The sequence below is a fragment of the Phytophthora ramorum genome (assembly GCF_020800215.1).
Source record: "Phytophthora ramorum isolate Pr-102 chromosome Unknown Phyram_PR-102_s0006, whole genome shotgun sequence".
In the NCBI taxonomy this organism is placed as follows: Eukaryota; Oomycota; class Peronosporomycetes; order Peronosporales; family Peronosporaceae; genus Phytophthora; species Phytophthora ramorum.
The window spans coordinates 2,117,357-2,133,088 of NW_027150652.1; the positions used below are offsets into that span (position 1 = coordinate 2,117,357).

Sequence of the window (15,732 nt, forward strand, 5' to 3'; positions counted from 1 at the left end):
TCGTAACGTACGCATGTAGCCAAGAGGATAGCCCTGGCGGCACCTGGTGCGAGTTGTGGTGGTGGCTGCGAGGCGATCCAGGCAGCTGGGCTTGCTGTGGCCAGCGCAGGGAAGGCGAGCGTCACAACATTGCACTTGTGTCAAGTTCACGTGCTGCAAGCGACGAGGTCCTTTCACAGCGGGGTTACCTGCTCGCTATTCGAGCTTCGAGCGGAACTGGCGATGGCAGCAGCAACGGATATTGAGGGAGTTCATCGACAACGACAACGCACACGTGCGTATTATAGCTGCTTTTGCGTCATGCGCGTGCAGCACGAGGCTCGTGCCGCGCGCTCGTGACGAGCATGTCTACTAATACTGTACGGCGTACAGCGCCGTGAGCGGCTCCGGTCACGCGAGCGCCGATCGTGGAGAGCTCTCGCGAACCTACACGGCACCGGCACAGCTGTCCTGGGGATCTGTGGCTGGGGCTGCGGCGCCGCGCACGCTTGGCTGTGTACGCGATTGAGCAACACGCTGGCGCCCAATCGCGCGCGTCGATCGCCGATCTTCCAGCGACATTAAAGAGGGTGCTCCGTTGGGTCGGAGCAGGAGCTCGGTGGAGCCGCGAGCTCCGGTCGCTCCGCCGAGGCCCGTTCTGCAAAATTGGCGCCACACAGACTAGAAAGACGGTCCGGCACTGAACCAGCTCTCTGAAGCAAGAGGATCTTTGAAATAAGGCGCTCGAAACGGTCGGCGCCTGTCGCATGGAGACCGTCCTCCTGTCATACATGCACAGTCTCCGCTAGAGGGTGTCCCCGGATAATAACCTGGGCCCTTGCGCGGGAAGACAATGGATGCATGCGCTCGCTCACTCGGTTCATGCTGTGCACGTAATGTGCTGCATGTACATGTACGCCGGCTCGCGGCGTGGCAAGCCGCTTGCACGCGACTTGATGTCCACATGCTGGTGTCTTGTCTCTCTCAGCTGGATCGGCGTTCGTGTTCCTCCAATACTGTACAGTACCATTGAAGGCTGCGTCGTTCCCGATAAACGACCGCACAACGCTCGCGTCGTGTCAACAATCACTGCGTCCGCGTCGCTCTGCTGACGGCGATGCGGTCGCTAGCCGATGGATTTTGCAGAGCTGCTGTGCAAGTCGCGAGCGGCGAGCAGCGTCGTGTGCATGGAGCAATACATGTATTGATACATCAATGTAGCTAGCTAACTCAGATAGGCGGTGGCGCCGCCGGAATCGAATGCGTGCGCCACGATCAGTTGAACAGCAACGACAAGCCCACACACGACCCGCTTGTCTCGGTTGTCTGTCTGTTGATCACCGATGGACGGCGTGGGGCTGCAACCAGAGCGTCGATCAGGCAGCGAAATCACAACGTGTCGCCCCGCACCGCTCCAGAATCCATCCAGCAACTGCTGATCTCCATCGATTGGCACGCGAAGCTTAGCGGAGCCCGAACTTCAATTTCTCGTCATCGGCACATGTACTCTACGCGCCGCGCTCCTCACACTCCGCTTCATGCCGACGCACTTTCTGCGGCGCTCCGCGCTCCAACGCACACGCTTCACCCAACCTGCTCGCAAGCTGCACACCATCAAGTGTCTTCATTTCGCAAGTTGCTTCGAAACACATCAGCTCTACAGCAACAGCAGCAGCAGCACCGCTCCGGCATATCCTCCTCGACTTAGCAACCACCACCACCACCATGACCAGCACTAGCGCCGACTTTGAGCTGTCCGAGCTGCAGAAGTACTATCACCTGCCGCTGCGGGAAGCTGCCCGCCGACTCGGCAGCTGCGAAGCCGTCGTGAAGCGCGTGTGTCGCCGGAAGCAGATCCAGCGGTGGCCCTACCGCCAGGTGTCGTCCAAGCTCATCAAGATCCAGCACCTGTGCAAGTACATGGCGCACGTCTCGGATGCCGAGCAGAAGGCCCGCATCCAGCAGAAGATCAAGCAGCTCACGCAGGAGTATCTGGAGCTCGTCGGCGGACAGGTGCCGTCCGAGCTGCAGCTCACGCCCGCCGACGTGCCGACGCTGCCGCCGCCGAGTTACAAGGGCGACCACCCAATGGAACCGGCCGTGCTGGCCGCGGCATCCGACGACGAAGCCACGCACGAGGACGAGGAAGAAGACGTGGAGTCTGCCAGCGAGCAGCGATTGTCTGCGTACTCGCTGCGCTTCATCCTGTCCGACTGCACAGTGCTCGAGACCGAAACAGGCACGCACTACACCACCGCATAGAGCTGCGATGTACTTTTGTCTACATGTCCAACTACCTGCATACAGTACTAGATAGAGCCTTCACGTGAGCAAGTTTGCGAAATGCCTGCAAGTTAGAACTTTTCCTAATCAAATATTGAGCTTCATTCATTCCCTGAAAGCCCAACCAACACTTTCTCGCCTGGTCGACTGATAGTAAGCGCCGCCACCGATGACTTAGATCTGGTCCAGCGGGTCAATGCCCAGCAGCGAGAAGCACGTCTTCATGACCTTGAGCGTGGCGTCGCACAGCAGCAGACGGCTGCTCTGCTCCTCGCTGCCCAGCACGCGGCAGGCCGTCGCGAACGTCTGCACCTTCTCCGAGATCGTGTACAGGTAGCTGCACAGCCGGTTGGAGTTCAGGTCCTTGTTGATGAACACGATCACGTCTTGCAGCTGCAGCAGCTCAATGACCAGGGCCAGCTCCGTCGGGTGCTCCGGCTTGAGCACGTCGCCCTGCTTCTGCTGCTGCTCCACGAGCGCAGCCATGTCGACGCCTGACTTGCGGATAATCGAGGACAGCCGCGCGTACGCAAACGTGAGGTACACAGCCGTGTCTCCGTTCGTGGACAGCATGCGGTCGAAGCTGAAGATGTAGTTGGACGTGGGGCTCTGACGCAGGTCGAAGTACTTGACGGCGCCGTAGCCAAGCTTCTCAGCGGCAGCGTCCACCTCCTCAATGGGCAACGACGTCTGTCCCGCCTCGATACGCTCCAGCAGCTGCGCCTTCATGCGCACCTTGGCCTCGTCTAGCAGCTCCACCAGACGCACGACCTCACCGGAACGCGTCTTGAAGCGCTTGCCCGACTCGTCGTTCACCGTTCCGAAGCCCACGTGGTCCGCGCGCTGCTTGGTCGGGTCGTAGATGCCCGACATCCGACCAACCTCGAACAGCAGGTTGAAGTGGTCCTTCTGCGTGTAGTCCGTGTAGTAAATGATACGGTCCGCCTTCATCTCGTGCAGGCGGTACCACAGAGCAGCGATATCCGTCGTGTCGTACAAGTACGAGCCGTCGCTCTTCACGAGCATGAACGGCTGCTTGAATGCCTTCGTGAACACCACCTCAGCGCCGTTGCTCTTCTCCACAAGGCCCTTGGCACGCAGCTGGTCCAACACGCTCGGGATGATCGGGTTGTAGAACGACTCGCCCATTTCGTTGAGTGACACACCGAGGCGGTCGTACACCTTCTGGAACTCGCGGCGACTGATGTCACACAGCGTCATCCAGACCTTGCGGGACTTCTCGTCACCAGACTGGAGCAGCACCACCTGCGCCTTGGAGCGCTCGTGGAACTCCTCGTCCACGTCGAAACGCTCCTTAGCGGCCTTGTACAGCAGCGTCAGGTCTGTCACGTTGGGCATCTCCGTCTCCCAGGTCGGATACGTCTCCGTGAGGTGGCAAATGAGCATGCCAAACTGGGTGCCCCAGTCTCCAACGTGGTTGATGCGCTTGACGTCGAAGTTCTGGAACTCCAGGATGCGGCTCATCGTGTCGCCAATGATCGTGGAGCGTAGGTGGCCCACGTGCATGTCCTTGGCGATGTTGGGCGAAGAGAAGTCGACGACAACCGTCTGCTTCTTCTGGGGAGCCGGCTGCACGCCGTTCACCAGCACGTTCTGCAGGCGCTTGGCCACGAACGCCTTAGTTAGGAAGGCGTTAATGAACCCCGCGCCCGCCACGCTCAGACGGTCCAGCACGGGCGTCTCGGGCATGGCCGCAATGATCGTGTTGGCCACGTCCCGCGGCGAGCGGGCGGCGTTAGGCGAGCCCTTGAGCGCCGTGAAGATGGCCATGGCCGAGTTGCACTGGTAATCGCCGAACTTGGCGTTCTTGACGTTGGTTCGCGTGACCTCGACCGGCGGGACGTCCAGACCCGGGTACGCAGCCTTAATGGCAGCGTCGAAGATGGACTCGACCACCTCCAAAATGTTGTGGTACGTCAGGCCCTGCGCGAGCTTCTCGTCCAGCTTGAACGTAGAGCGCACAACATCTTTGGCCGCCGTTGCAGCCGCCGCGGCGGGGGCGCCGCCCTTCTTAGCAGCTTTACCGGCGTTCTTCATGCTGGCCACGCCCTGGACCACGTCCGCGCGCGCGAAGAGCTGCGTCACGTACTTGCGGAACGTCTGAAGCACCTGAGACTCGTCCTGCTGCTCCTTGACAAGCTTTAGAGCCGCGCGCAGCGTGACGCCAGCCACGACGTCGGCCAGCGACAGATCCGAGCCGAAGAGAAACAACAGGTCGCCGCTGTTCTTGGCGCGCGCCTCTTCCTTGGCCTCCAGCAGCGCAGTCAGCTGATCGGCCAGCTCGCCGCTCTTGTTGCTGCTCGCCGCCTTGGCCACGCGCAGCCACGGGGCCAGCACATTGGCCTCCCACTCGAGCCACTCATCCACAGCCAAGTCCTCGCTCTGCAGCTGACCGGCAGCCGAGGCCACGTAGCGGCACACGGCGTTGGCCGAGAAGAGCAGATCAGACTCGGACTCGACAGCCAATTGCGGGCCGCAACTCGCGTACTTTTTGTCGGCGGCACCCACGGAAAAGGTGGTGCCAGTGATCGACAGCGCCAAGAAACACTTGAGCTCCTCGTCGCCCGGCTTCTTGCCGATCAGGAGCTGCATCGTGGTAAGAGAGGGAAGGTCGAGTCGCGGTCGGGTCTCAATTGGCCTAATGATGGATGGCCATTAGAAATGAGACCGTACCTTAGTGAACGTATACAGTGGTATATCCCCTTTACTACAACTAAGTGAGTTGTATTCAAATGATTGATCCTCATTGTCCCCTCTTGCCTCGACCAAGCCACTCGATAAATCTGATGGCGGGACGTTCGTCTTCCGGCGGCGATAGCGCGCGGCGCAGCGCGGCTGTGCAGCGTCTGATGGACAGCGCAGACCAGTCGCTGAGTCTTCTAGCGTCTCTGGGCGACGCGCCCCTGCTCACGCCCGATTCGGGACGTTCCAGTCCCTCGGTAAGGGCCACCGCAAACGGGATGAGGGACGACGAAGACACGAGGTTGCTGGAGCCCGTGGTTGGAGCGTCCGTGCGGCAAGGCCTGCTGCACGTCAAAGGCGTGTTCCCTGACCAGTCGACAGAGTTCGTGGATGTGGACCCTCGTTTCACGACCATTGGGGATCTCAAGCGCGCGCTGTGTGAACGCCGAGACGCCGCGAGGGACTTGGGCCTTCCAACGAGGGACGCGAGGGTCATGTTCGGCGGACAGCTGGTGGAGGACGCGTGGCTCGTCATGGACTGCGGCATGGGCTTCGAGGGCGCCATCCACATCGTCCAGGCCGGGGGTAGCTTCCTAGGCAGAGCAGGCGGCCTCTTTGGCGATCGCAGGACGCAACACCGTACAGACCCTAAACTGTCCATTTCGTCCATTGCGTCCGTGTATCAATCTCAGGACCAGCCACTGACTGTGGACCAATTGGCCAATGATCCCGTCATGAACCAACTCGCGACATTTGACCAGTCGCTGTCCCTCGCCGCGGTGCCGTCCGCCATTGGGGACTTGTACTCGCGCCATGTGCGACCCGAAGAAGCGTCGTTCGCCGAGATGGCTGCAGACTTTTACGACAACTTGGAGCGCGTGCAGGACTCAGATCTGTACTGCGAGAAGCTGCTGAGCGGGTACATTGACGTGCTCCAGACGCGGCTGGAGAAGATGGAGGCCACGCTCGCAGGCACCAACAAGGCACGCGGCGTCTCCACGACGACGCAGAAGCGGCTACAAGATGACGTTCAGGAGCTGCGCGACGAGCGCAACACGTGGCGGCTGTTGTTTGAGCTGCGCCAGGTGTGCCACACTAGTAAGGACATGGCGGACGGCGAGGACAGTTTGATGATGCTGGGCGCGGAGACGGAGGAGCTCCGGTTCGAGATGCTGGAGGACGACGCGGTGCGTCTGCTGGAAACGCGCAACGAGACGTACAAAATTCAACGGGCGGTCAAGGCCTGGCTGGAGAGCATGGCGCTGGAGGACACTATCAGTATCAGTGACAAGCGCGGTGCCGGTGGATCGCGCACCCTCAGGATGATGCGCAAACAGGGGTTCCCAGTAGACGATGATGTCCATATGGACCCTGATGCGGTGCTGCGCGACGGCGACGACCACATCCTGCCCGATGACACGGAGGATGAGGCCGAACTCATGAAGGCGGTGTGGTTGTATGTCCGTGCTGGACGCATGGACGACGCAATTGATCTGTGCATTCGTTTAGGTCAGTCGTGGAGAGCTGCAAGTCTCTCGGGAGGCAACCCCGTCGGTGCAAGCGAGAGCAACGAGCGTGAGGATTTGTCACTGGAGCGATGGGGAAACCCGTTCCGTGCGCTTTGGAAATCAATGTGCTGGCGGTTGTCGGAGCAAGCTGTTGATGGAAAGCTGTCGAAGAGCAGCAGCTTGCTTGCGAAGAAGTATGAAGAGCTTATTTATGCGGCCTTGAGTGGTAACATCCAGGTCATTACCAAGAGCTCGTTGTGTGAGAGCTGGGAGGACCACTGCTGGGCCTATCTGCAAGGTATTACGGAGCAGCAGCTCGACGAAATATTGTTCAAGCTGCTCAAGGTGAAGGTTCAGTCATCGCGGTTGATTGTCGGCAACAACGCTCACTATTTACGTCATTACTCGACTTTGTTGGACAAGACGAAGTACTTAAAGCGCTACCAGGTGGACCTGGACACGTTGTTCGATGAGCTGCGCGGAAGCCAAAGCGAGCATGTCCGCATCCAGGCCAACCAGCCTCACCGTCAGATCCAAGCCAAGTTGGTGACTGCCAAGTTTGATTACATCGTGTCTCGCATTTTGGACACGCTACTATTCAACCCGGAGGACGATTCATACAATTGGGATCTCAAGCTGGACTCTGCTGTTCAGTCAGACGGCACTTCCTCGCTGTTTTTGCGCTTTGCCGCTCACTTCATAATGTTCGCTGGCTTCACTGGCGAGCATTTTGACGAGCAGGCGGGCCACATGATTTTGAAGCTGTATATTCGTCACTTGGTGCAACACCGCCAGTTGCAGTTCGTGCCGATTTACGCGTCTCGACTACCTGTAGCAGGCGCGATCGAGATCTACGTGCAAATGCTTTCTACGGTTGATGACAGCTTGGAACGCGAGTTGTGCATTAAGCGAATCCTGGAATACGCTGGAATGGATGTACTGTCAGCGGTGCTACAGTCTGTGGTCGAGCGTCTGTGCGAAGAGTACCGGTCGGTAGCGCTAGGAGAGCAACAGAAGAAGGGCCAGCCGGTGCCATCAGACGTACCCACTTCAGAGATTGACAGGAGGCGGATCCGGGCAATCGAGTTCTTGTGCTTTCACCCCGAGCACAGAGCGGAGGCGTTGGTTCGTTCTAACTTGCTCACTCGACAATTTCTTCTGGAGGGGAAGTTCGCTGCTGTAAAGGAGCTGGTCGAAGAAAACTTGCCAGAAGACTCCATCGGCGTGCTTGACATGCATCGTGCCGCGCAATTGCTGCGCGACGACGACGAAATTGAGCAGGCCATGCGCGAGTACCTCTGTTGGCGCGCATACATTCAGGCGTGCGCACAGTACGATCTGTGGAGAAACTGCATCAACAACCCTGGCGCCGAGGCGCTGTCGCTGTATAGTGAGGAGAAGGACTACCTGGCAGATCTGATGTTCCACGTGTCGCGGTCAACTGCAGCCACGCTGGAGGTCCTGCACTTTGAGAACGGGTGGCTCATGGGTTGCTCCAACGATGCAACAGAGGACGCGGCCATACGGGAGCGTTGCTTGCCGTCGCTGGTCTTCAATTTGCACTTCATTCAGCTTGAGTCGGCCAAGACAATTATGCGTCTGAACCATTACCCGGAGGACGCCAAGGCCGAGCTGGCACGACCGCTTCTCGAGAAGTCAATTGAGGTCGCCGATGTCGTGGCCGACGAGCACTACGCAGTGTATAACGCGCTGGACCAGGACCAATGCCGAGACCTGCTGCATGGTTTCCGTGAGAGTGCTGTTTCGCTGGCGTTCGTTGAAAGTATGCCAACCCCGACGATTTCTCCCGACTCCGATCAAGAATAAGCGCGAACAAGCAACTACCTGTGACAATTAGAGAGATGAAATCGACAGTGAGGAAGCAGACTCTATCTCGTGGTTTTGTTGGCTGTGTTGTTTTTTATCGATGGTTTGTTTGGAAAGTGTTGTGATGACCTGGTTGACTTTGTGCCAGTAGGAATGACGTTGCTCTGGTGGTTACGGGTGAACAGGGGCAGCAGCCTTGCTGTAAGCTCCCCCAGAACTGATAGCGCCAACAATGTACTCTTCAAACAGAGTTTTCTTGCGGTCTGCGCTGTCGATGTGGTCTTCGAGCATTTTGTGCGGCACTCGCCAAACCTGCGGACATGGCAACCCGGGCTGGTTCCATGTCCACGCGTGTTGGTCACGGCTGTCGCCATTGTTTTTCTTTACCAGCAGCACGTTTTGAATCCCAAAGTCTCGAGAAACTGCTTCCAGCCGAACATCGTACGCACCGCTATCAGTCAGAACACGGCCGTCGGGGACAAACGGGGCTGGACGGGTTTCAGATATGCCTACCACCCCGGTAAGGTCGGTTAGAACGCTGTTTGTGTAGGCTCCTCTGAGCTGGAGCACGCTGGTCCCCGATGGAGCCATGAAGAAGCGCACATTCGATTCACGATATTCACCAAACCACGAAGAGCAACGCGTCGTAGTGTGGAAACAAACGCCGTCAATCGTCACGTAGGGGTCAGAGGCACTAACGGGGCGGATACTTATGTCGATCTGAACCAGCTTTTCGCCAGTTGCAAGAGGAACGCAGTGCACTTGGTAGGGGCTGCCAATCTCCAGGAAAGTCGCGTGGAGTTGATTCACTAGCTCGTCGAACATCTGCGCACTCTCGAAAGACTGCACGGACGTCACTGAACCGCCTTGTATGCCAACCAAAACCCCAAGAGGTGACGCTGGCGGGTATTCTGCAATTTGATTCGAGACCGGAACCATTCTCATCATCCAGAACATGCGCGGCTGTGTCAGTTCCAGCGCAATGGTCTTGTCAAATTTACTTGGAGGGCATGAAGTCAGGTCATCCGCACAGTACTTCGCCCCCACCGAGCCCAGGTACTTCTTTCCGTGCACTCCATGGAACCCGCATATGTGATGCCCTACTGGGCACTCCATGACTTTATTGTTCGGTCCTCTACCACCCCCAAACCAGGGACCAACGCGCAGTGTCGAGGTGAATCGGACACAATCAATCCAATCACCGCTCCACACCTCAAGCTTTACCAGTTTCTCACCAGACACAAGCTGGAAAACGTGCTCGTTAGAGCGGTAGAACTTTGGATCTTTGGCGTTGGCCGCGGCTTCTTCTGGGGACAATATGCGGATCGACTCAACAAACCGCCCACACCGGATGACGACAGCTCCGATCGCAGGCAGGGTGACTGAAAACGGCGTCTTGGGTCCATGTTCCAGTGCCTTTCCTGCTGGAGGATAAGTGAGGATAGCATTGTTGGATCCATTGATCTTAATCGAGCATGGGACCAAAGCTGGAGATGCCACTGGCAGGCAGCGCAGACCAAGCTTGCCCACGTACGAATCACCTCTCGATCCAAAGAACGAGCTAACTCTCCACCCGTCAGCAGCTTGCAGCGCATGCAGTTTGCCTCCGGTTCCACCAAACCAGCGCGAGGAGCGAACGTTCGTGTGGAGCTGAAGGCCGTCGATCCATGCCATGGCACGGACATCCACGCGAGTGATGCACTCTCCAGCAGCCAGAACGAACCAGTGTTTATCTCCAGCAGCACGTAGCGACTCGTTGCGCTCCAGTTTCACTACCTGCGCGCGCGTGAGAGTCTCCAGGCGGTTCACGTACTTTCCAGCATCGACCATCACGGCTCCAATTTCATCAGCTCCAGACATTGATGGTTTGTTCTCTGGGAGGTCAAGCTGCGTGCCGTTGAATTGGCCATTTCCCACGGGCCCGCGCACGGAATCGTCCCAACTCACAGTGGGCCCTACAAGCGACGGCTTTGCGTGTCCAGAGATCCACGGGCAGTGGCGTAGCAGCTGCGCAGACGCAGAATTCCAATGCGCTCCTCCACGGCTGGTGACTTCACGAAGCACTGCGTGGTTCAAGCCCAGCCACCCTTGCGCAGACGCCTGATGGAACCCCATCTGCGACGAGCGCGGGTCCGCTTGGTAGATACACAAGAGCCTATTCATGTCGTCAAAGCCGCGGGACATGATGCCGCTCGTAGCATGGCCAAGTCCGAACGTGTGTCCAATTTCGTGCAGCATGGCGCCGATTCCAGTGGAAAAGTTGGCCCAGAGCGTACCCCTGAAGCAGCTATCATCCAGCAGGAATCGCTCATCAATACGAGCGTTGTTGAGACAGCAGGCAGATATCTCACTCAAGTGTGCAGGCCACGCGTGCAGTCCACACGAACCAAACACGCCCACCTTCCCTCCCCCTAGGGCCGTGTGGCCTTCCGCCTTCCTTGTCTTGGTGTTGTACCGCGAACAGCCCAGCACAACGGCGTGCTTGAACTCCAGCTCCGGGTGGTCGTCCAGCCCGGCCGCTTCAATGTCCCGTTCCACGAGTTTGATGAGCTTTTGGCCGTTAACGGACCGCGCGTGGGCGTTCGTGAAGCTGCACCGCAGCAGCTGCACGTCGGGCAGTCCGTTGGCTGCAAACTGCATGGCGAACGTCTCTCTGGGCAAACCTGCAGCGTGCAAGAGCTCTGCAGTCGCCATTTGGAGCAGCAATGCGTTGAATCGCACTTTGGCGATTGCTGCAGCGTCGGAATTGTCGACGTTAGGGGGAGCGTCGAACCCGTCGCGGATTCCGGAATCCGAGCACGTTTGGTAGTGGAATTTGACCACGTAGCGGGTGGTTGGCGGGCGGTACTCAATGCAAAAGATGCGCTCGATGGCCCCGGGGGCGCGCAGTGTGATAGCGAACTTGCCGGGGCTCGGGAGCAGCACGAACGCCTTGAAGTGGCCGCTGGAGGACGAAATCGGCCATAGCGAAGAGCGGAGCGCGTCCAGACGAGCTTCGAGGAAGAGTGTCTCGGTGGGGTGGACGTTGCGGACGTGGCCTTCCAGGAGGACCAACGGGTACGAGAGAACTTCGTCCTCCAGGAGGTTGTCTACGGCGATGGAGGACATGGACGGAGAAGTCTGATTTTTGACAAGACTGAGAAGAATTGTATTTTTTTACATGGCTACAAACGCATACTTGATATTTGTATGACGAATCCACTTTGTGATGGAGTGAATGTCTCCCAATGTGGTGGCATATTTCCTCGATGACGGCCTGCCAAGCTGACGGTCGCGGGTGCCAGACTTGCACCGGGACGAGCGCACGATACGGACTCGTCGAGGCTACTGCTCAGTGAGCAATAGAGAGCGGATCCCATGCATTTGACGACACCGGTGAGATTCGGCCTGCTCACGTCACAAGTACTTTGTGTAGTCGCATGTTACCACGCATCTCGGGCAGATTCCCATGCATAAACTGCAATTGACTTGCACACGGTCCAGCCCGGAAATGACCGCTTCGCCGCCTGCGTTCGCGAGATTTGCTGCCCGTCGCCGCCACCAACTCAATGCGCTCGCATCGATGGGAGAAGTTGCGTTAGCCACATCCTGGTGCATCGAAGTCCACGTGTCCATTGCCAATGGAGACTTTCACCTTCTGAACTGACCGGGATGGACTGTAGCTACAAACGAGTTCAAGTGATCGGGTAGAGATACGCTCGAAAGTGTGTGGTCTTTTCTCTATTGTGGTCTCAGACTGAGACTTTCACTTGGCAATTTCAACTCCCGTCGACACGTTTTGTAGACCATGGGGGCCGTGGTGCTCATCTCGCCCGACACTTGCAACAAGGTGCAAACCTCCGCGTTCAGCGACAGTTCAAATGAACTCGACAGTCCGCACTACGACAAAGGCCCGTTCGACTACGATGACGAGGATGAAGAGGACTTGGCGTACCAGGGCCACTGTCTGCTGCACAATGCGCTCTGGGGACTCTTCTACTCGGTCGCAATGCTGGCCGCGCTCTATTTGTTCATGGTCGCAGTCAAGTTCATCGAGTCCGGCTTCACCGTGGCCTTAGGCTGCGACGCCAAGGGCGCGTTCACAATCGCCGACAACCCGTTGGCGGGTCTCGTGCTCGGACTCGTGTCCACTGCGCTGCTCCACAGCTCCAGCACCATCACGTCCATCACGGTGGCGCTGGTCGCAACCCAGGGCCTCACCATTCGCCAGGGCGTGTTCATCGTCATGGGGGCCAACGTCGGCACTTGCGTCACGTGCATTGTGGTCGCGTTCGGCCAGATCAAGGTCCGGTCTCGGTTCCAGCGCGCCATGGAGACCGCCACCGTGCACACCATGTACAACGTGTGGTCGGTGCTCATCATGTTCCCCTTGGAGGTCCTCGCGCATCCGTTAGAGCGACTGTCGGTGCTCATGTCCAATGCCAAGACGTCGACCGGGAGCTTTACGAGTCCCGTGGATGCACTGGTCAAGCCGTTTGCCAACCTCCTCATCCAAGTGGACACGCAAGCCATCCTGGATATCACGTCCGGTGCCAGGGAGTGCACCGATGACGTGTCGTTGCTCTCCGGGGGTGCGTTCGAAGGCACCTCACTGACCGACGGCCAGATCGGAGCTATCGTGGTGGTCATCGGCTTCCTGATACTCGCGTTTTCGCTCATCTGGTTCATCCAAATGCTGGCCAAAGTGTTTCTGGGACCGACCAAGGTGCTCGTGTCGAGGATGCTCGCGTTCAACGGCTACGTGAACATCGTCGCGGGTGCGGTCATCACGTTCGCTGTGCAGTCGTCCACAGTCGTGACGTGTACACTGACGCCCATGGCAGGCCTCGGAGTATTCACGCTCGAACAAGTGTATCCGCTGATCGTTGGCGCCAACCTGGGCACGTGTGGGACGGCGCTGCTTGCTTCACTGGTCGTAGGCGACAGGCAGGCCGTGGCGGTTGCTCTCGCGCATCTGTGGTTCAACGTCTTTGGCATTGTGTTGTTCTACCCGATTCACTTCATGCGTCGGCCGATCCTGGGCTGGGCTCGCTCCGTTGCCTACTTCAGTGCGTCGTGGGCGGTAGTGGGCGTGCTTTTCATCCTGATGACCTATTTGGTCCTCCCAGGGGTGCTTCTTGGGCTTGAACAGCTTTGTACAGCAGACAGTGGGGGCTTGCAGGTTCTGGGATACGCGTTGTCAGGCCTTAGTGCTCTTCTGACCGCAGGTCTCCTGTTCTGGTACCACGCACGAGGTGGGAGGAATCGGTGGCTTGCTTTCCTCGAGCTCAAATATGCAGAGCGCCAGGAGCGTCGGAGACGAGATGAGACGGCAATGCTGAGCTCAGTCTAGGTAGAAGCTTAGCGCTGTCGTCATTTATTGCTGGTTATGGAAACGATTCTGCGTTTGGTGTCGACCTCAGTTGGTAGGAGTTCGTCCAGCCGCATCAGCCTCGAGTTTGGCCACACGGAGCAGGAGGTTCTCTTTCTCCTTCCTGGCTTGGCGCGCAAGCAGTTTGGCAGCATTGAGCTGGCGATCTGCTCTCTTGACTGAGATCGTCTTCTCTTCGATCTGAGATTCGAGAGCTGCAAGCTTCTCGGTCGTCGCTCGGGCATTGGTTTCGCGTTCCTCTTGTGAAAGAGCTTCGAGTTGAACGAGCTTTGCTTCAAGCTCCTGGACACCATGTCGACATGTCAGACCAAAAGAAACACAATAAAGATGCAAGAAGGTCACACCTCAATCCTGCTGGTTAAGAGAAGCTTTCGGTCCTGCTCCTCTTGAACTGCGACTTGCAACTCGTGCGCTTCCTGCTGCAAATGACCTGTAAATGTGACGATAAACCAGAATTTAGCGTTGCACTGAAGATGAACACGGTAGACCACGTACAATTCTTCTGCTGAAGAGACGCAGCTTCAGCGTTTGCACGAGCAACTTCTTCTTCAGCAAGCTTCTTCTCCTTCTCAAGCAATCGCAATCGCTGGTGCACTGTATCGCGGTCGCTCGACCATTTTTTCTGTTGGTGCTCTAGCTCATCTTGTAGCTCCAGCTCCCGAGAACGCAAGGTCCGGATGAGTTCTAGCTGTTCTAGTCGCTCCTCGTCCTTGGCACCTGCGTCTTCCATGCTAATGTCACGCAAGAACTGAGCTTCCTCTTGCAACTGGAGGTGCTTCTCCGCCAAGTTCTCTTTTTCGTGCACCAGCTCCACGTTTTCCGCCTGCTGGCGGTCGAGTTGTTCTCTCAGCAGTGCGATCTTGTGCTTCTTCCTCACAATTTGATCCTCAAAGCTACCGCACGTCAAGTCAGACAAACACTCCAGTAGCGGACACTACGCCACGTACACTCTCAACTTGTCGAGATCAGCATACAACTCGGCCATTTCATCTGCTTGGGCATGGATAGTGACCGCTTTGGACGCCAACTCCGCTCGAAGCTGCTCGATCTCCTCGTACAACGCTGGATCTACGAAAATGGTGAAAGTTAGCAGCGCTACGGAAACATTCTAACGAACTGCGTCTCACTATTGTCAACTTCAGCAGGAACTTCTTTCTCTTCGGTTGCGTCCTCATGCTCCTTCTCGTCGTCGCTCTGAGGCTTCTCGTCTTTCGCTGCAGCATTGCGTTGATTATCCTGTCGCAGTTTCTCCACCGTCCGCTGGAAGTTCTGTCCAAGCGCCTGGAGTTCATTTTCAAGCTCCTCACGCGGCTTGGGACGAAACCTCAGTGGCCCTCCGACAGTTTTCTTGAGCACGAAGTCGTTCACGAGAGCTCGCGAGTCTTGGAACTCGGGGATCTTCTCCTGGAGCGTCAATTTCAGAACGTCAATGAGCAGCTCTTGCTCCCGTTGTTGCTTGCGCAGGTCCTGGATCAACGCCGACCGACGATGCTCCTTTTCTTGAGCTTTCAGTCCTTGAAGCTGCTCTTGTAGCTGGCTGATCGACCGCATCAAAGCGCGCACTTTTTGCTCGTGCACAGCCTTGAGCGCGCCAACTTTTGCTGCAGACACGGAGGAATTCGTGTGAATTGGCATCCTTGGGTGTTAGAAGTAAGTAAAAGACCTGCCTTCTACTGCCGGGTTGGCTTCCGTAGCATCCTGGGCAACCCCGTGCGAGACTACCAGACGTCGTAGCTCCTCCTCCCGTTTCTCCTGCCGAGCGATGGTAGCTTGAGCAGCCCGCAGAGCCTCCTAGTGCATGAAGGATGGCAATTACTATCGTGAAAGCGGGGTTGGTTGTATTCACGTACTTCTGTGGCCTTGAGTCGATCTGCCACACTGGATCAGCAATGAGGACAATCTACCATGAGTGGAAAGCTGACAAGGAGGCAGTGGTGAAGACTCATTCGATGCGTACGCATTGGATGGCGTTTTCTTGGCCTCAGCACGTACAGGGCGACGAACGCCGCTAGTGATACTGCTCATGAGCTTCTTGGTTGGTTTCGTGAAAGATGAAGGGTC

General features: G+C 57.4%; 6 protein-coding genes across 6 annotated transcripts; 3 read left to right on the forward strand and 3 right to left on the reverse strand.

The window, feature by feature from the left end:
- Positions 1-1,704: 1,704 nt before the first annotated feature.
- On the forward strand, positions 1,705-2,241 carry KRP23_7546 (Protein NLP9; the record flags this gene model as incomplete). The annotated part of the gene is made up of 1 exon (XM_067892877.1): positions 1,705-2,241. One exon carries the CDS (start codon positions 1,705-1,707, stop codon positions 2,239-2,241), a length of 537 nt encoding a protein of 178 aa, XP_067744714.1.
- Positions 2,242-2,436: 195 nt separating this feature from the next.
- Positions 2,437-4,875, reverse strand: KRP23_7547 (Arginine--tRNA ligase, chloroplastic/mitochondrial; the record flags this gene model as incomplete). The annotated part of the gene is made up of 1 exon (XM_067892878.1): positions 2,437-4,875. One exon carries the CDS (start codon positions 4,873-4,875, stop codon positions 2,437-2,439), a length of 2,439 nt encoding a protein of 812 aa, XP_067744715.1.
- Positions 4,876-5,069: 194 nt separating this feature from the next.
- Positions 5,070-8,300, forward strand: KRP23_7548 (Nuclear pore complex protein Nup107; the record flags this gene model as incomplete). The annotated part of the gene is made up of 1 exon (XM_067892879.1): positions 5,070-8,300. The coding sequence occupies one exon, from the start codon at positions 5,070-5,072 to the stop codon at positions 8,298-8,300; it is 3,231 nt and encodes a 1,076-aa protein (XP_067744716.1).
- A 171-nt stretch (positions 8,301-8,471) lies between these two features.
- Positions 8,472-11,408, reverse strand: KRP23_7549 (putative zinc metalloproteinase; the record flags this gene model as incomplete). The annotated part of the gene is made up of 1 exon (XM_067892880.1): positions 8,472-11,408. One exon carries the CDS (start codon positions 11,406-11,408, stop codon positions 8,472-8,474), a length of 2,937 nt encoding a protein of 978 aa, XP_067744717.1.
- Positions 11,409-12,087: 679 nt separating this feature from the next.
- On the forward strand, positions 12,088-13,632 carry KRP23_7550 (Sodium-dependent phosphate transport protein 2B; the record flags this gene model as incomplete). The annotated part of the gene is made up of 1 exon (XM_067892881.1): positions 12,088-13,632. The coding sequence occupies one exon, from the start codon at positions 12,088-12,090 to the stop codon at positions 13,630-13,632; it is 1,545 nt and encodes a 514-aa protein (XP_067744718.1).
- Positions 13,633-13,698: 66 nt separating this feature from the next.
- Positions 13,699-15,696, reverse strand: KRP23_7551 (uncharacterized protein; the record flags this gene model as incomplete). The annotated part of the gene is made up of 8 exons (XM_067892882.1): positions 13,699-13,953; positions 14,016-14,101; positions 14,167-14,564; positions 14,619-14,739; positions 14,799-15,272; positions 15,339-15,462; positions 15,522-15,549; positions 15,629-15,696. The coding sequence occupies 8 exons, from the start codon at positions 15,694-15,696 to the stop codon at positions 13,699-13,701; spliced, it is 1,554 nt and encodes a 517-aa protein (XP_067744719.1).
- Positions 15,697-15,732: the final 36 nt, after the last annotated feature.